This window comes from Periophthalmus magnuspinnatus, chromosome 7 (genome assembly GCF_009829125.3).
Source record: "Periophthalmus magnuspinnatus isolate fPerMag1 chromosome 7, fPerMag1.2.pri, whole genome shotgun sequence".
NCBI classification, from domain to species: Eukaryota; Metazoa; Chordata; class Actinopteri; order Gobiiformes; family Gobiidae; genus Periophthalmus; species Periophthalmus magnuspinnatus.
In genome coordinates this window covers 13143898-13164033 of record NC_047132.1, presented here as the reverse complement: position 1 = coordinate 13164033, position 20136 = coordinate 13143898, and the positions used below count along the sequence as shown (strand labels likewise).

Below are 20136 nucleotides of genomic sequence, written 5' to 3'. Positions count from 1 at the left end.
CAAAAAAGAACACATTGACCTTTTTGACGCTCTGAGTCCCCTCTCCCTTTGCTCTCTACTCTAAGTCACTCCCCCTTCAGAGCACTATTCAACACAATCAGCCTCATCCCACTAATGAAACTACTGCACATCACATCAGTTTGTCAAGTTGCTGTGTGCAGTTTTGTGTTATGTTTTTGTAGATTTATGGAGAATTGTCGAGCATGGATGATGTAGACTTGTGGGCGGAGCCTTGTACAGGCTCATACTGCTAACTGTAAGGAGGCCAGGAGAGATCTCTAGATTACTCAAACATGCATGGATGACATCTAAAACCTCTTCAGGCATGTTTTTGTTGAGGGAGCAGTGTTAGAACATGACAGAAAGCTAAAAAATAAAAAATGTCTTTTGCATAAGACCCCCTCTTTAATCAAACATAACTCACAGACTGTCTTAAACTGCAGTGTTTCTCTTTGTTTAGTTGACTCTGCTCATAATCCAGTTTGCTGCTTGACTCTGGCGCCATCCTCTGGTGTATCTCCACAGTGAGCGGTCTCTGGACAGACCAGAGGAGGATGAGGAGGGGGCCGGTAAAACACAAGGGCTAAACTATAAAACACTGCCCCTACGATCTGCAAAAAGAGAAACAGAAGCAGAAAGAAACAGAAGCCTGTGTGACTGTGATGATAATTCAGGTAAATCCTTACAAGATGGAATTATAGAATATTTATCATTTACTTATTAACTTAAACAAGGGAGAAAACACACAGAGTCCACAGAGAGGAGGAGTCCACAGAGAGGAGTCCACAGAGAGGAGGAGTCCACAGAGAGGAGGAGTCCACAGAGAGGAATCCACAGAGAGGAGGAGTCCACAGAGAGGAGTCCACAGAGAGGAGTCCACAGAGAGGAGGAGTCCACAGAGAGGAGTGCACAGAGAGGAGTCCACAGAGAGGAGGAGTCCACAGAGAGGAGTGCACAGAGAGGAGTCCACAGAGAGGAGGAGTCCACAGAGAGGAGGAGTCCAAAATAAAATAACCATCACAAATTCACTTTTCAATTTTGTAAAAATAAAAACCAAAAGTATTTGCTGGGATATGAAACACAGTCATATAACTCTCTTCGATTTGAATTTGGACTCATGAATCTGTTGTTCACTTTTGCTCTGGCTTCAACACAAGCTGAGTCCGACTCTTATAGTGTTTTGTGTCATCGTGTTGTTGTTTTATAAGATTGTTCTTTATATGTATGTGCCTTTGTACAGCACTTTGGGCAGCTTGACTTCAAAAAGGGCACAAAGAGACCGTTATAGAAGAATCTGTATCGATATCGGTTCATGGCGATACTGGAACAGACATATCACCCATCCCTAACTGGTGGTTTTCAGATTTTAGGATGTGATGACACCAGAAGGGGTCAAGACGCAGTTTTCTCTGTTGACGTTGTACTTTGACATGAAATATCCAAAAGTGAAATACACAAATGTTGAACATATTAGAGACTGTATATATAAATGGACATAGCTAATATGCTAACCTGCTATGATACTCGCGTCAGAATTTCAAATATGGAACTCTGTGGGTGACGTCACACTCACTTAGTCACTTCTTTACAGTCTATGGTGTACACACTAGAACTCTCACTCTGTTTCAACAAAAATCAGTACTTTAACACAAATTTTACCTGTCTGTATTAAATAGTACTGGCCTGTAGAATGTTGTGATGTCGTCTGAAACCCACCACAGAAAAGGCTCTTACCCTGTATCCAACACAGCCGATGAGAAAGAACAGACTCAGCTTTGAGTTTTCATAGACTAAACAGGAGCCATGGTCGTCCTTCTGCCACAGGAGACAGGCCTGGTCAATCAGCGCCCCAGACACTATGGGGCCAGGGACAGCACCTGTGTATGCACATTACACAGAGACATTAGAACGAACATGTCCCCAAAGATAGGCCTGTCACAAAATGTGATATTTTGCTGAAGTAAATATAGATGATAAATGTGTATGCATAAATGAACAGCAGAATCCCATGATAAATACTGATCTCCAAAAATTACTGTTCCATTTATAATATACACTCACCTGAAGGATTATTAGGAACACCATACTAATATGGTGTTTGACCCCCTTTCACCTTCAGAACTGCCTTAATTCTACGTGGCATTGATTCAACAAGGTGCTGATTCATTCTTTAGAAATGTTGGCCCATATTGATAGGAGCATCTTGATCAGTTGATGGAGATTTGTGGGATGCACATCCAGGGCACGAAGCTCCCGTTCCACCACATCCCAAAGATGCTCTATCGGGTTGAGATCTGGTGACTGTGGGGGCCATTGTAGTACAGTGAACTCATTGTCATGTTCAAGAAACCAATTTGAAATGATTGGAGCTTTATGACATGGTGCATTATCCTGATGGAAGTAGCATCAGAGGATGGTACATGGTGGTCATGAAGGGACATGGTCAGGGACATGGACATGGCCAGAAACAATGTTCAAGTAGCCCGTGGCATTTAAACGATGCCCATTTGGCACTAAGGGACCTAAAGTGTGCCAAGAAAACATCCCCCACACCATTACACCACCACCACCAGCCTGCACAGTGGTAACAAGGTATGATGGATCCATGTTCTCATTCTGTTTACGCCAAATTCTGACTCTACCATTTGAATGTCTCAACAGAAATCGAGACTCATTAGACCAGGCAACATTTTTCCAGTCTTCAACTGTCCAATTTTGGTGAGCTCGTGCAAATTGTAGCCTCTTTTTCCTATTTGTAGTGGAGATGAGTGGTACCCGGTGGGGTCTTCTGCTGTTGTAGTCCATCCGCCTCAAGGTTGTGCATGTTGTGGCTTCACAAATGCTTTGCTGCATTCCTCGGTTGTAACGAGTGGTTATTTCAGTCAACGTTGCTCTTCTATCAGCTTGAATCACTCGGCCCATTCTCCTCTGACCTCTAGCATCAACAAGGCATTTTCGCCCACAGGACTGCCACATACTGGATGTTTTTTCCCTTTTCACACCACTCTTTGTAAACTCTAGTAATGGTTGTGGATGAAAATCCCAGTAACTGAGCAGATTGTGAAATACTCAGACCGGCCCGTCTGGCACCAACAACCATGCCACGCTCAGAATTGCTTAAATCACCTTTCTTTTCCATTCTGACATTCAGTTTGGAGTTCAGGAGATTGTCTTGACCAGGACCACAGCCCTAAATGCACTGAAGCAACTGCCATGTGATTAAGAAGAAATTAAACAGGTGTTCCTAATAATCCTTTAGGTGAGTGTAATTGAACAGTAAGTTGATATAGTGATTACTGAAGTGAAGAACACAGAGACATTAGAAAGAGCATGTCCCCACAGTCTCAGTGAAGAACAAACAGACAAACATCTCACCCAAAGTGCGCACAAGGATCCATTGGATTCCCAGAGCAAAAGACTTCTGCTCCTCTGGAACACACCTGCACACACACATATCCAAACATCCCACGTTCATTGACAGTTTTCCTACTGCCTAGCATAAGTTGCCGCTCGTCGGTGGCTGATGTCTTTCTCCTTCTTTTGGATATCTCGGATAGGAGAAAGTTCAGCTTTTTCAATTGTGGCGTCTGATGCTTTGGGGGAACAGAGCGTCCAATGAGTGAAGGCTCAAGATGCACCGCGTCAATGTCAGATTTACGCTGCATATTTCCACTTTAGAAACAATGTCCATCATAGACTTTGCATGTAAACGTGACACCCCTGACACCCTGGTCTAAACGCAGCAAAAGCAAAACTATGCCAGAATGAACACTGTTTGTTGTGTTAACAAAATATATATGAAATATTTAAGAGAGAGTCTAAATCAGACTGACCTGAGAATGGAGGTGATGGCTGGTATGTAGCAGAAGGTGAGGAGGAAGAATGTGAAGGCGGAGATGATCATAAAGACAGGAGCAAAGGAGCAGGAGGTTTCACACCGTCCTGCTATGGCCAAGCCCTCATGACCCCAGGAGACATTACCAAGAACACAACTGCAGTCTGTGTACACCTACAGAGACAGGTGGGACAGGTGAGACAGGTGAGACAGGAAAGACAGATGCTACTGTATTCTGCTACACCTGAAATAAAATTTTATTGATCACAGGGCTCTCGGTAGCTGAGAGTCCATCACCATGGCTGTGGTCCCAAGTTGCAGCTGGGCTGGGTTCTTGTGCAATTTAGAGTAGGTCTGAAGGGGGGTTAGCGTCTGATGAAGTGAACTCAGGACTGGTCTGCCAACAGTGGACTCGTCGTCTCACACGCTCATCCATGTAAACCGCCTGTGGTAGGGAGGGGTCGAGCTGCCCCATGAGGAGAAGACTGGGGGTGATGGAGTCACGATCTGCCACGTCTGTGGAAATGGCTTGACTATCAGGACAGTCCTCAGGACCTCCTCTGGACTAGACCGAGGCTGAATAGTAGCATAAAGTGTGGCTTTTGGGCGATCTCACATCCCTTTCCATACATCCCCAAAATGTGATGCGTTTGGTGGGTTGAACTTGACCTGTATCTTGACCTGGTCAAATGGTCCAGAAGGTTGTTGGGTTTCAAACACCACTCTGAGCCCCCTGCTCACTTCCTTTAATGTTTGTTCCCTGATCATGCGGGCGCTCCACCTCTTCAGAGTGTCATGAGAAAAGAATCATGATCCAAACTGGAGAGCTCTAAGAGCACAGCCCGTGTTACACAACTTTCTCCAGAGGACGGCCCACTTAACCTGTGAAGGGCCCAAAACCAGAAGGGCCCAGAAGGAGACAGGAGAAGAAGGGTGCCTTTAATAGTCTTAGCCGGCAGATCTGACATCTTGGCCACGGTTGGGGCCAGGACTCTGTATATGTTCTGCATGGTGGATGTGGGAGGGGCCAGCAGGTTTATTTGTTCCTCAGGGTGTCAGAGTTACAGAGCCAGCACAGCCCGAGGGCCAGTTTTCGTGAGTTGGTGCTGGACCAACAGCTCACAGACTTTAAACAGGTGTTTGATGGATGATTATTGGCCGCTGTCTTAGTTCAAAACCACCTGCAGCCAGCAGTGCCTTTAACTTGTCCACAGGATGTCTGGCTTCTTCTACAGTGGGGATGCTTGGTAGGCAGTTGTCTAGGTAGAAGAATCCTACGTGGCTGTGGTCAAACACATGCTTCTGCAGGGTGAATGTGGCACAGCACGGGCTGCAGGTCTCGCCACAGGAAGCAGAGCAGCGTCTTGTCTTCAGGAGCAGCTTGACCTGATGGAACATGCCCTTTATATCACTGCTCACAGCAACAGTATGCTCCCTAAAGTGCAACAGCAACCTCAGCAGGCTGGACGTGAGGGTAGGGCCTGACAGCAGCGGCTCGTCAAGATTGCCGCCTTTATAACAGAAAAAACAATTAAAGGCAATCCTGCTCTTCCCATTGTGGCTCACCGTGTCATGTGGGATGAAACATGACTCCATTGCACTGTGGAAAGGCCTGGGCCCTTTTTCCACGTTCTGGAGTATTTCAGAGAGGGCGACATGATGGAGATGTGAAACATTGATGAGTGATACACGCTTGTTTGCTGTTCTTAATCAGCCCTTGGACTGTCCAGCCCAACCATTTTCTCACAGCAGCAGGTCCTCCAGGAGGTCTGAGGCACACAGGAGCCACTGGAGTGATGAGGGGTGGGTAATCGGAGCCTATCAACAACAGGGGGCGTACTGTGTGTTCAGCTAGTTTAGTCCTAGTTTAGTCCCTGGTTTAGTCCCTGGTTTAGTCCTGGTTTAGTTCTGGTTTAGTCCTGGTTTAGTCTAAACCAGTGCTTCTCAATTATTTTCTATCATGCCCCCCTATATGATGCAACTGATTGAACCATTTGATACTGAAAAAATAAAATAAAATATAATGAAATTTAATTAAATATCAAATTAAAACGAGCAACTTAGCAATTTGGTACGTCACCTTATATGATGCTCAGTGCTCGCTGGTTTAAGTGACATTCACAAAGCGGGATGATTGTTGGCAATATTTGGCACGTTTATGCTGAAAAAACTCCAGCGTCTTATCAGCGTGACTGAGGTGTAATGAGGTGGCGCCTTAACTTATTTGGCTTCATACTGTCCACTGCCACAGCAGACACTGTCCTCGTGTAAATACTCTTCATCAGACTTCTTCGTCTTACTTTTCAGGTGCCTTTCTTTTCATCCCTGTTAAAATGTTTTCCATAGTGTCTCTTTGGCAAAAGTGTCTCTTGTTCACTGTCCTGTGTCACGATCTGTTCGCTCTCTCCTGTTCTTTGCTGTGTACGTGCTGTCTACAGTACTACAGTGTCATGCGCAGAATCATACGTGCCCCCCCTGGCAGCGCCCCACTATTTGAGAAGCACTGGTCTAAACACACCTTTACTGGTGAATATTTTGGGGCTGACCTTCAGGGAAAGGGACATGACCCTGACATCTTGTCTGACAGCTCTGAGGGCTCAGTCTCTTACTCATCAATGATTGTGACTCTCTGGGCTGCGGCAGTGACCCGTCGTCACGTACTACAGATGTCTCTAAAGAGATCTCAGAAGGCAGCAGCATCCTGCTAAACTTTATCAGGACTTGGTTGAGTTGACAGGGCTTAGTGGGGTCTCAGTGAGCTTTGCATTAACCTGATTATTAGCCTGTAGGTGTGTCGCTTTGCATTTTGGACATGTGACTTTCAGACAAAACTGTGCAGCCTGATATGAACCTGCACAGCTCTGCTTCACTTGACAAGGGTTACTGTACTACACTGGTCAAGGTAACACAGTGTATTGACACAATAAGGTCAAAATGTAGTCTTATTTGTCCCAGAAAACTCTGCTGAACTCTCTACCCTGCTGTTTGGACCGAAGGCTAACACAACACTGAGAGAAGTCGCAGAGATGCTCGTTCACATGGAGATGAGCAGTGGCCCCCAGCCCCACACTCTATGGTCCCTTTCCAGGCACTTCTGGATTCACACAGGATGCCAGCTACTATCGTCCATGGAGCCCATTATCAGTGAAAGAGCTGAAGACTTGAAAGTAGACACAGTTTTGGCAGACAGGTGACAGTATAAACAATAAGAGAGATAAGAGTATGTTACCTTTCCAGTGGAGGTGAGGTTGATGGAGGTGCAGCCAGCGTAGCAGGGAGAGAAGTACATGCGGTGATCTGCTCCACACACAGGGCTGAAGAGTCTGTCACAGCTGCAGTTACTGTTACACTGAGCCGAGAGCTGCTCATCCAGAGACGAGCTGTGAGGGACAAAAAAGACTTTATCTTATGCTGTGTTCACATAGAAGGTGATCAACTATATCTAAGACATTAAAACAGTCAAAAAATATATTAATATGTTCATGTCGAGGTGTGTAAAATTATGCTATCGAGAAAAGTTTATGATTTTGCCATTTGTGTAACTTGTACAAGTAAAGTGTTACTCTGACATTTCAATACTTCAAACCTATAATATTTTTTCACATTTGGTTTCTTCTTCCAAATACTTATTGGTACAACTAAAGTGATATAAAACAAACACATTTAAACAATTTAAATCTTTATATATTAATAGTTATAAAGGTTGTGGCCTCTTGAGATAAAAATACTGACGTCACATCACTCTGCATTCACTTTGTTTAATAAAATACATGGGTGAATGCACAGTAACCTACAACCACTGAGGTATATATCTGTAACAATGACATATTATAAGGCCTAGATAAACATGCATTCTGTTGCCGTGGTATATGCGGCGGCCATTTTGTGAGTGGATCAAAATTCTGATAGAAAATAGTTTAAAAACAGGCCCAGGGAATTCCATGACTGAAGTGTTTAAATGGACATAAAATGGTGCATGTGTGTCCTAATAGTGCAGAACTCTACACTCTAAGACACCTTTTGGCCCTTCTTACCCACATAGTCTGTATAAAAAAGCGGACTAAGTGAGTGTGACGTCACAAAGCTCCAGTCAAATGTAGCTTATCGAGGCTAGCAGTTATAAGGGCCAATTTGGAGCCAAGTTCCATATTTGGAATTACAACCACGAGTATCATAGCAACCAAAGAGCCAATCTGGAGCGAGGCTGTTGAAGGTAATGCCCCTTCCCGCCAGCACCACTGGTTTAGTATGTAGCAGAAGTAAAGCAAACAGCTAACCCAGGGGTGTCAAACTCCATTTCACTGAGGGCCACATCAGCAAAATGGTTTGTCTCAAATTTGCAAAGATATAAAAATATATCTGTGCAACTGCGTAACTCCTGATAAACTGACATTTAAAACAGTCATGCATTTAAATTTAACTTGTCGCCAGGTCACATAAAATGACATGGCAGGCCGCATTTGGCCCCTGGGCCTTGAGTTTGACACATGTGAGCTAACCTGTCAAACAAACCTGTTGCTAACGCTAACGGGAGCGACCTCAGTGAAAGAAGGCGCCTGATTTGTCTGTTATTAATGTTCATATCTTGAATCATGGACAAAATAGTGACATAAAAACACAAGGATAATGTAGAGCGGGTTAATATGAACACTTTAAGAGCAAAATGACAAAACTGTTCTGGAGAAAGGGGCAACAGTTTTCTAATGTAAAGTGAACTGGAGCAAGAGTCGATGGAGCCGGAAGCGCGGCCATGCTCACTTCCTGTTTGGAGCATACCAGCTATCACTTTAGCCATGTCCATTTATATATACAGTCTATGCTTGTCCTCTATTGTATTGGCTGGTGTGGTAAATCCCTGCATCATTTCAGTATGTTGACTCCTTTGATAAAATGTGACTGATGTCCCACCTCTTCAGCTGCTGTAGACTGGTGGTGACCGTCTCCATTACTTGGTCCTCCTGCTGATGTGTGGCGTATGGCATAGTTACACCGGCCAAGGGAACATTTGGGCAGTGCATTAGGAAGATTAAAAATAAAAGTATTCCTATCAATGTGCAGACGAGGCAGAACCAGATCATGCCTCGAATTTGCAGTTTAAATCTTTTCACAAAGTAGCTGCCAAGGAAAGTCCCGCTTCCTGGGGTTAAAATGGCTATTATACCTATGAGAGAATAAATGGGACAGAGTGGAGTCACACAAAACAAAACAAATATTTAAAGGTCACATATTTCTGACCTCTAATCTTCTAATGTTGTTTCCTCAACACAAACAGACCTGGAGTTGTGTTTTGTTTCATTCACACATGTTTAACACACAAACCCTGTATATTTAGACTGAGTTCTTCTCTCAAACAGAAAACACTCTGTTCCACCTAGTGATGTCATCATGGGGTAATACAGGAAGTGCTCCAGTGTGTTTTTAAACTCCATACACCTTCACTAGAATCATTTGGATCATTTCAGACCTGGAATTTCCAATCTCTCATGAACTAAAGGTAAAATCTATTAACTTGAAAACTACCACATGACATCACAAGGTGGAGCAGAGCATTTTGAGCTTTGGAGATGTAGACAGACTAATAAAGTGTTACTCAAACATGTGTGAATGAAACAAAACACAACTCCATATATGTTTTTGAGGAGATAACAGTATTATAATATGGCTTAAAGCTCACTAGGGTCAATTTTGCATAATATAGGACCTTTAAAAGAAAAACAAACATGCTAAAAATAGATGTTCTCACCAAGAAGCACTGCTCCGTCTGAAGAATTGATTCCAAACTGTGACTCAAAGAACTTGAGCATAAACGCACCTAAAATTGCTATAATCCCAGCCGCTGGGGCTCCAGCCAAACACAGACACATGAAAGTGGCATTTGAACAGAGAAGGAGAAGGGACCTTCATAAAACAGAACTACTGTCAGAACATTGTGTCAATGTCACAGATGATTCTTCAGTAGTCTTACTTTGACATGTCTTGGAGAGCTTGTCCAAACTTTGGCTTTGATGCTGTGGTGAGGCTGCCCTCTGTGCCCTCTGTGCCCTCTGTGCCCTCTGTGCCCTCTCTGCCCTCTGTGCCCTCTGTGCCCTCTTTGCCTTCTTTGCCCTCGGGAGCCTCACTTGTGGCGCTGGTCTCCTGGGAGCCTGGGCCAAAGAGAATACACTGTGTGGTGTCCAGCTGAACATGTAAGTAACGTTTGATTACCTGGTAGTTTTTTTGGATACCCCAGAACAGCAAAGCCCACTGGAAGACACAGAGCTCCACCACAGACGAAGCCGATCCACCAGGCCCCCACCCACTGAGGACTGCTTGGAGTCATGTCTGTGCTGTACATCATGCACACATGTTGGTACCACATTAAGACATCACGGTCACTATTTCTGCAAATCAAATTTACTTCACTGTTGTCTCAGAGTAAAAGCTGAGGAGGTACCCGCCCAACAGTAGACCAGCTCCTGGGCCAATCATGCCCATTGAATAGAAGAAGCCTGAAGACAAAGTGTTTAGGTTTGTTTAATAATTATTCTATAATAATATAAAGTATATGAATATAAAGACACATAAACATGTTGAACTCACCCATATAAATTGGTGCTTTGACTGCATTGACATTCTCATCCAGAAAAGTGAACCCCAAAGTGTAAAGCGGCGTCGTGCCGATGCCTTGTAAAATCTGCCCCAACATGAACACAAGGTAGTAGTTGGACAGTTCGCCCCCGGCCTGGTCATGGGGCAAGTCGGAGCTGTTGGCTGAACACAGGTCTGACCTCTCTAGAGCAGTGACCTGGTACGAAGGTGTGGTGAAGTGAGGAAGGGCAAACACAAGAGACCCCAAACCCATGATCAGGATGCCCCAGCCCAGCCAGCGAGGCTTGTGCCCATTCCCCCCAAAGTAACTGGAAAAAGGCAGGCAAACACAGGAAGCAATGTCGTAGGCGCTGATGATGAGGCCGGTCTGGGAGCTGCTCAGGTCAAAGCGTTTCTCGATAGAAGTCACTACAGTGCTGGTAAAACCATTTATGATCAGACCCTGGAGGAAAGAGGCCATAGACAGAAAGATGAGAATCCAGCAAGGAGTGTTGAACACCTGGATAGCTTTGGGCTTCAGAGACCCCCAGCCACACAGCAGGTCTGAGTCCTGCTCCTTTGGACTGTTTCCCTGGAAGGACGTGTCTCCAGTGAAAACATGAGCAGAGACACCAGTATCTCCATCAGGAGTGTAGTCCTGCAGGTCCAAGTGCTCCTGTTTGGAGCTAGAGGAGGCGTCTGTATTCTGCAGCCCAGACATTTATAGTAATATTTTCCCTGTTAAGGGAAAAAAGAAAAAAAGATGCCAGAAATAACTAAATTAAAATCTCAAAACATACCATAACACTTTTTTGTTGAAATCATTTGACAAGGATGACTGTGCCATTTGTGACTAAAATGTATAAATATTAATAAGAATGAACTATTGTTGAGGAATTTAGCCTTTTCCTCTCGTGTTTGTTAGTTTCTGCTAAGACAAAGAATAACCTTGAAACAGAGATAAAGTTCAGAAAGGAATTTACTCAATCACCCAGTAAAGAGCAATACTTGTACACGGAGTCTGTGCAACTGACACTCCCAGGCAGAGACTAAATGTTTACGCCTATACAATGAGTTTTTATACACATACTATAGTGGGAGATTTAGACTTAGCGCCTCTTCGTTGGTGCACAGGCCAGGCAGGCCTTTTGGCACGTTGCACAGTCCTATCAGGCTGTAACGAGCATCGTTGTCTTTTGCTCCGATTGCTGACACATATTTTGTTGATTAAACCAGGGTGACCAGTCAGTACATGCCTATCAATAAATCACTGCCCTGCTTAGTTATTTGATTAGATTTATAGATATATGTTCAGGACATGTACAACATATTCTACATCTATCTGCGTCACACAACTGTAATAAAGTCCTCGTCTTCTCATAAGCACTGCTACAATAATGAACTATAGCAATACAATAATAAACTATGGCAATGGTTATGCAGAATAGCTACGCACCGATATTTTTCCTAACACTATTACAACGAAATTTAAATGCAAAATCTCTAAATCTTGAAAATATGTATTAACTAAGCAGATTTAACCAGTATATTTCTTTGAGGTTTATCTAACCACCATTCTTGTTTAAAAATAACAACAGCATTACCGTTTAGCAAATGTGTCCTACCTTGGACATGAGCGGATGAAAACTCACTCTCTCCTCTCAGTTTGTGCAGACAGAACTGACACTGACACTACCTTTAACTCACTAAAACACTCTGGTTTTATATCAGGTTAATCATTACTCTGAGGGTCTGGGATGATGGTTAAATGATTTATTATTGTCATTCAGCCATAGTACTAGCTGCTTTTTGTGTGAGACTGGAGAACTTCTGTTTGTGTTGTTTGCGAAGCTTGTGTTGCATTAAGGAGCCACAGGACACAGCGGGACAGAGATGCTCACCGTTTAATCTGTTTCATAATAATACAAAAACATATATAACTGCTGCTGTCAAAACTTGTCATTTTTGGTCTTAAAATGTTTGTATTAACATCTACATGATCCTAGTGTGGGGGTGGTGGTATAAATGTTAATCAATGTTTATAAATTTTAAAATACTTAAGACATGAACATCTATAATAGACAATGAGGCACTTTCTTTCCCCGAGGTCGCTCCTGCTGGCATTAGCAACAGTTTTGATTGACAGCCTTGCTAAGCTCCTGCCCCCTGCCAAACAAACATTTTGAAAATATTTCTAAATGATATGAATTGTTGGCTATGGCACCATCTTTTGGAGAGGTTGTGTTTGTGGTGTGTGTGGTCAGGGCCGTTAAGGCGAGCAGCACTTATCCAATAAACTCTAAAATCACTGTGTGTCAAAAGTATAATTTTAAATAGAGAAAAATTTCCCCTTCACTTCTGCTGTTTGAAGCATGGTTGTGGTCACGGGGTCCTTTAGCACACCCTACAGGCCACTGAGCACACTGCATCAATCGCTGTTGTGAACGTCTCAAACTGTGTTGCTGTCCTGAATGAATATTATACTAGCATACTACTAATACTTGTGTCATGAGCAGGATAGTGTATCCTTGGGATCCGTTTGGGGTCAGATCCACTGACCCACAGGTTGGCAATGCAATTCCAGCTCCCACAGATGAATGCTGTCATTGTGTCCTTGGGCAAGACACTTAACCCACCTCACCCTCAGTTTCAGTGTACATTGGTGTATGAATGTGTGTGTGAGTGGTTCCTTGATGCTCTGAGACCATTCGCCATTGACCATCAGTATGATCACTGACACGAATGAAAACAGGTTAAAGGTTGAAGGTTAAAATGGTTAAAGATTAAAAGCACCATGAAGGAATGATGACTCGGTCAGGGAACATAAAAGGGGGTGCTGGAGGGCCGAGCGGGAATGTCAAGTCAAAGCTCCAGGTTCGTACAGAGAAAAGATGCACATGTACAACCACAGTTTATGTAGAACACGGGAGAGGTGTTTTTCTGACATTATTGAAAGTTGCAGTAACAACATCTAGTGTCCTATTTGCAACAGTAAACAGATTTACAAACGCTCCAGCTCTGCTGCCGTTAGAACTAATATAAGTGCAATGAGTTTGCAATATTCTTTAGTGACAAGGTTCAGGGCATAAAAAATGCCATCAAGTCTACGACACAAGTAACCCCCCAGCACCCACCTAGACACTTAGCTGTGTCTGCGCTGACTCATTTTGCACCTGTAACTTACAAAACTGTCCAAGAGATCGTCACCAATCTGAGTTCATCCACATGCTGTCTCCATGTGTTACCCACTAAATTTCTAAAGTCTGTGCTCAACAGTTTGCTGTCACCACTCACTTGCATAGTTAATATGTCACTTCAATCTGGAACATTAACAAGAGCTTTGAAAACTGCGGTTATCAAGCCTCTCCTAAAGAAGAGCAGTCTTGATGCCACAATATTGATCCATTACCGACCAATCTCAAATCTGCCGTTTTTAGGTAAAGTCCTCGAAAAAGTTGTTTACCAACAGCTTATTAACTTTCTCCAAATTAACAACTCCTTTGATGTTTTCCAGTCAGGTTTTAGACCCCACCACAGCACTGAGACTGCTCTTATCAAGGTGACAAATGACATCTGCCTCAACACTGATGCAGGCAAAGTCTCAGTCTTGATCCTGTTAGATCTGAGTGCTGCCTTTGACACTGTGGATCATGGGATCCTCTTACAGAGACTAGACGACTGGGAGGGCATCTCTGGTACTGCACTAAACTGGCTCAAGTCCTATCTACAAAACAGAGTTCTTTGTTGAAATCGAAAAATGTGTCTCAGATAAAATATCCCTGATGTGTGGGGTGCCCCAGGGGTCAATCCTGGGACCCCTGTTGTTCAGTCTCTACATGCTGCTGTTAGGACAGTTAATACACAGCAATAATGTGTCTTACCACAACTGTGCAGGTGACACTCAGATCTATGTCTCACTGCAGCAGGTGAATATGGACCAGTGGATTCACTCTGCCACTGCATCCAACAGATCAGTGTGTGGATGTGAAACAACTTTCTCCAGCTCAACTCAGACAAGACTGAAGTCATCATCTTTGACCCACAGAAACAGAAAGTGTCAGCAGAAAAAAATCTAGGGGTAATAATGGACTCAGACTTGAACTTTAACAGCCACATCACATCAATAACATCTGCAGCTTTTTAACATCTAAAAACATTGCAAAAATCAAAGGTAAACTGTCAAAGCCAGACTTGGAGAGACTTATCCATGCATTTGTCTCCAGTAGATTAGTCTACTGTAATGTCCTGCTCACTGGCCTCTCCAAATGAGCCTTAAGACAGCTGAAGTACATACAGAACACTGCTGCTCAGGTCCTGACTAGAACCAGGAAGTACTTCACATGGGTCCTGTGCTCAGGTCTCTGGCTCCTGTGGCTCAGAGAATAGACTTTAAAGCAGCTCTGTGTGTGAACAAGTCTCTCCACGAACCAGCACCAAAGTACATCTCCCACATGTTAGTGCCATATGAACCATCTCACACTCTGACGACTTCAGGGACCGGCCTCTCGCTGATCAGCATTTCAGTTTTATGCAGCTCAAACCTGGAACAATCTTCCTGAAGATGTGAGACAGGCCTCTACTTTAACAATGTTTAAATCCAGGCTCAAAATAGTTCTGTTTAGCTGTGCATATGACTGAAAGGGTTTTATTCTGCACTTTTCTCTTTTGATGTTAGTTTTATGATGATTATTTGTAATTATTTGTGTTTTTATTTTTTGTATTTTGATTTTAATGTCTTTTTGTTTCTGTAAAGCTCTTTGAATTACCTTGTGTATCAATTGTGCTCTACAAATAAACTTGCCTTGCCACCTCCTCCATCTCCTGGTTTGGCCCTCGTTTGCGCTCACTCTGGACAGATGCAGCACACTTTAGGGCCCTTTGTGCTTTGGCTCGTTTCTGTTGGGATGGTAAAAAGTAAAAAGCACTTTTCATATGATTTGAGGGGTTATTTTTAACATGTTCGTGGAAACATCCTGACTCAAGTTTTTGAGTTCCAGCTTCTGCTTTAAGCAAACAAAAATAAATACACAAAATTCATAAGAAAAGAAATTGATTTGTATTGTTACTGCGACCAAAATATGAATCATCGCTACATTTACACTTTAACAAATGAACACTTTGACTGACACTTTGAAGTACATTTTTAAACAGGTTCTTAAATAATTTTCTTAAGTAGATTTTTTTTACGGGATACTTTTACTTGGGTAACTTTTTCCTCCGTATCTGTACTTTTACCACTGGATATTATAGTTAACCCTATGACAGTTATAATCCATTGTGGGTTGGAGTCACAGCTCAGGCTTCTTCTTCTTCTTCTTCGTCTTTCTAAACTCATTAACTCGTTAAACATTAAATCAACATGAGCTTCTGTTTCCCCGAAGGCGTCGCTCTAAAACCTGGAAATCATTGTCTTAGAGCAGCGCTGCTTTTACTGAATTATGAGCAATGCACTTTCATGTTTAATGATCTTTTTACAGCCCTGAGTCTATGTGATTCACCCCTCCACAGAGTGACCCCAGTGTATATAACATCACTAAATACACATGCAAGGCTACTTTAGCTTGTCCAGTTTGTTCTTTCTTCTTAAATAATGAATATATATACATGTTTCTAATTCTGACTTGGTTTGGTGAGATGGTAAATGTGCTAAACGTTCATCATAGTTTGACGTCGGTTAAGCAGCAGTTTGAGATAAAAGAAAATTCAATTCTGTCAACTGGACAAAACGTTGTAGGAGTGGAGATGTTTGGCTACTCATCCAAGCCGCTTTGACGAGCAGCCAAACACTTCAGTTCTTCAGGTCAGATTACTGCTGGACACTGCCTTATATCTGTCTGAAGAGAGGAAATAACTACACTGAAGCTAACACCTGTTTGTTCAGTTTCTGTTTGTTAGCTCAGTGTTAGCCCAGTTGTTTTCTTTGTTCAGGTTTAGGTCTGAGGATGGAGTTATAAATAGGAGGTAAATGATGCCTAAGCTCCCTCTTCCTGTTCAAAGATGGATTGTCTTTCTTAACAAAAATCGCCTCTTTTATGCCCCTCTCAAAACATGTGTGAATGAAACAAATCACAACAACAAGGTCCATTTGTGATGAGGAAACATTAAACATCAAACATCAGACAGTAGAGTAATAAGGGCCCTTCAAGTTTTGAGCACAATCATATCTCCATCAGTTTAACATTTGACCAAGTTTAAATTCTTGTCAGTGTGATTCATATAATGAGTCAATGATTTAACGCTTTAAACAACCAGTGACCTTTGACCCCCCGACACAAATGAGGCACACGCATTTGCCATCAGGTCTTTGTTATTAAAAACACTTATAAAAGATTTGTACATTTTTTGGACATTTACAGCAGTACCAAAGGCTACAGTTACATAAAAGTATAAATATATTCACAGTTCTGTACAATGATATGTGAAGGACTGTCAATCAGCCCAACGGACCAATCAATGATGTTCAAAAACAAAATGGGCGGGGTTTTGTTAATATTTCACCTCCTTTTTTGTGCTTTCTATCAGACTAAAGTTCATATTATAATTTGATATGAGTTTGTAACAATAAAATGGCGTATTACTTTTTCATTTTCCTCTGACTGCTTTACAGTCTTTGGCGCAGCGATCATTCCGGGAGAGGAAGGACAACAGCGCCCTCTGCAGTCTGACTTATTCAGTGCCGTTATACTAAATGTGGGGAAAGCAAGAACTTTTCTTTTCTATTGATACTTTGCAGTGACATTACTCTGGGGGTGTTCTACATGTCTGTGTATGGCAGAATGTTCAGCAGTTACCATGGTGACACAAAGCACACATTAACAGACACTGCCAAAGTGATTTAAATAGCATATTTTCACGAGCCTGTGATCAATCCAAGCGTTCATGGTCCTGTTTAGGAATTTGATTTTCCACAAAAAGGTGAGAGTGACTGTTTGCTAATGCTAATGCTAATGCTAGCTTGTGACTGTAATGTTATTGGAGAGGGACTTGTTTAACAGCACAAATCAGCTAACCTGTTGTACTTCAGATAAGTCAGTTATTTGTGGTCAGATTGTGATAAAACAAAGCTCAGGTTAAAGTCAGTGCTTCAGACACAGCAGTGCCTAGAGTTAGCATTATACCCCCAGGGAATGTTGACGGCATCAGCTGCAGAGTGTCAATAGCTTCTTTTATTGAACGATGTTGTTTGTTGCCCTGTTTAACTCCCAGTCCTTAGTGCAGTTCTCTCTGTTGCAGTGATCTAAGATGGCGGACTTCAGTTGTCCTTGTGCTGCTCGTGTGCTTTCCCCACACCTGGGACACAGTTCTGAACAAGTGGGACTGCAGAGGGCACTTTTGTCTTTCCTAAACATCACGTGACTGCTCTGATGATGACCGCAGATGACTCCAAACATGTCCAATCAACTCTGTCAGATAAAAACAAAAACGTAATTTGAAGAAAAAAAGATTGTATGAACCTGATCTTTCACTGACACAATGATCTGAGGTTCTTGGTTAACCCTTTAAGGACTGAGCACACTATAGACCAGTAAAGCGCCTAGACCTTTATTCTTTTTTTGGCCATAAAAATCATATTAAAGGAAGTATTGCAGAATGTACTGCATTTTTTCACACAACTACCTCTATTTTTACAAATCCATACGCACTTTTTCTTTGACGCCTCAAATAAGTGACAGGGAAAATCCCCGCAGCATCTGCATTCTGGTCGTCTTCGAGGGACAACGGAGGCAGATTACCGTAATGTCACTAAAATATTTAAATAGCCCCAAGCCTCTGCTTTGATACGCTGTTTGAATTTACATGAGAGCACAATTGGCTGCGGAGTTACGGTAATGGAAAGTCCGCTACCGCGCTCTACCGGCGACAATAGCATCCGACACTATAAGGCTAAATTAATTGTATATTGACTGTTGCGTGACGTTCTCCAGTGGTCTGACCATAGACCATTTATATAAATGGATGTAGCTAACCTGCTAGCCACCGCGTTGTAAACAGAAAGATCATGAGTGCGCTTCTGGCTCCATCGACTCTGGCTCCAATTCAATTTACATTGAAAAGCTGTGGCCCCTCTCTCTGTGACTGCTACTATCAGACTCATCATTTTGGTCTTAATTTGTTCATATGAATCTGCTCTACATGATCCTTGGGTTTTCATTTCACTGTTATGGCTGTAAATCAAGATATGAACATTAATAACAGACAAATCAGGTGCTTTCTGTTAGCAATAGGTTTGACAGAGTTGCTCAGTGATCTTTGCTAAACCAGCGGTGCGGGCGGGAAGGGGCGTTACTTTCAACAGCCTTACTCCTGATTGGCTCTTTGGTTGCTATGATACTTGTGATTGGAATTCCAAATATGGAATCGGGCTCCAGATTAGCCCCTATAACTGCTCCAGCCTCGATGAGTTTCATTTGGAGTCAAACGCTGTTGATGACGTCACACTCACTTCTTTATACAGTCTGCGGTTCTAACTGAATAAACAGCTAATTTTGGAAAATACAAAATGGATCTCTCACTCTTAAAGGTACACTATGAAACTTTTCCAGTGGAGGGTCCTCCTTCTTTCCATGGAGATGTTATTACTTGGAATGTTCCACAGTATGGCATTAAACCTGTTTACCCCCATGGAGACAAGCAGGTGATACCAACAGGCAGAATTACAGCTCTAATGGAATAGAAGCAAAACAGATAAGTTTAAAGTCACACTGTGGAACATTCCTGACAAAGCAACATCTCCATGGAATCTAACAAGTGGCATCTTAAAATCTCTTGTTTAAAAAGACTTAGGATGGCTGGTGTGGCTTGGAAGTCATATCACAAAAACAAAAAACTTCACAACTTCACAGTAATGACTTTGAGGAAAGGAGAAGGCAAGTTGGTGTTTTCCAAACATTCTCCCTTTATCTCCCAAAAATGTGTATTTAAAAATTTAAATAACAAACTACAGTGTTGTGCATGAATAAATGCGCTGATAAAACCTTTGGCACGTCTCTGGACACAGTACGAGAAGAGCTGCAGCGAATCAGACCTGCGCTCGTTCTTATAGGTGCTATATCACACAAAACTGATCCCTGTGAGCTTTAAGTCCTGTTCTAATGCTGTTTGCTCCTCAAAAACAGACCTGGAGTTGTGTTTTGTTTCATTCACATGTTTGAGTAACACTTTATTATTAGTCTGTTACATCTCCAAAGCTCAAAATGCTCTGTTCCACTTTGTGATGTCATGAAGTGGTAGTTTTCAAGTTAACAGATCCTTTTACCTTTAGTTCAGTAGAGATTGGCAACTCCAGGAGTTTAAAAACACAGTGGAGCACTTCCTGTATTACCACATGACATCACAAGGTGGAACAGAGTGTTTTCAGTTTGAGAGAAGAATTCAGCCTAAATCTGCAGAGTTTGTGTTAAACATGTGAATGAAACAAAACACAACTCCAGGTCTGTTTGTGATGAGGAAACTCAGAGGTCAGAGAGTCATATGGGCCCTTTAAGAGTGACACTCGCCCTGATGAATGTTTTTAATGTTCTGAATAATTCAAAAACATTTTAGCAGCATTTTACTGTGTCTTTCTATGACGATGTAAAGGCAATGTGGATGTTGATGTGCATTTGTATAACAGAACCAGCCATTAAACAGTACACTGCAAATAAGACATCTGCAAGAGCTAAAAAGACTTGAATTCAGAATATTAAATCAGTCCTATTGTGCTCGTGTCTCTATAGTTCACCTCACTGACCCCG

The 20136-nt window shown here is 42.5% G+C and overlaps 1 protein-coding gene and 1 long non-coding RNA gene across 2 annotated transcripts; both read right to left on the bottom strand.

Moving 5' to 3' along the window:
* Window positions 1–470: 470 nt before the first annotated feature.
* LOC117374118 (solute carrier organic anion transporter family member 4A1-like) lies at window positions 471–11123 on the bottom strand. Its single transcript, XM_055223299.1, has 12 exons — window positions 10415–11123; window positions 10233–10323; window positions 10040–10161; window positions 9913–9978; window positions 9801–9843; window positions 9579–9733; window positions 8744–8996; window positions 7065–7215; window positions 3834–4009; window positions 3376–3440; window positions 1735–1877; window positions 471–611 (listed from the first exon to the last, which is right to left on the bottom strand). The coding sequence occupies exons 1-12, from the start codon at window positions 11121–11123 to the stop codon at window positions 471–473; spliced, it is 2115 nt and encodes a 704-aa protein (XP_055079274.1).
* LOC129456415 (uncharacterized) lies at window positions 9929–10291 on the bottom strand. The gene is made up of 3 exons (XR_008648751.1): window positions 10233–10291; window positions 10040–10161; window positions 9929–9978 (listed from the first exon to the last, which is right to left on the bottom strand). It is a non-coding gene; the product is annotated as an uncharacterized LOC129456415 (long non-coding RNA).
* Window positions 11124–20136: the final 9013 nt, after the last annotated feature.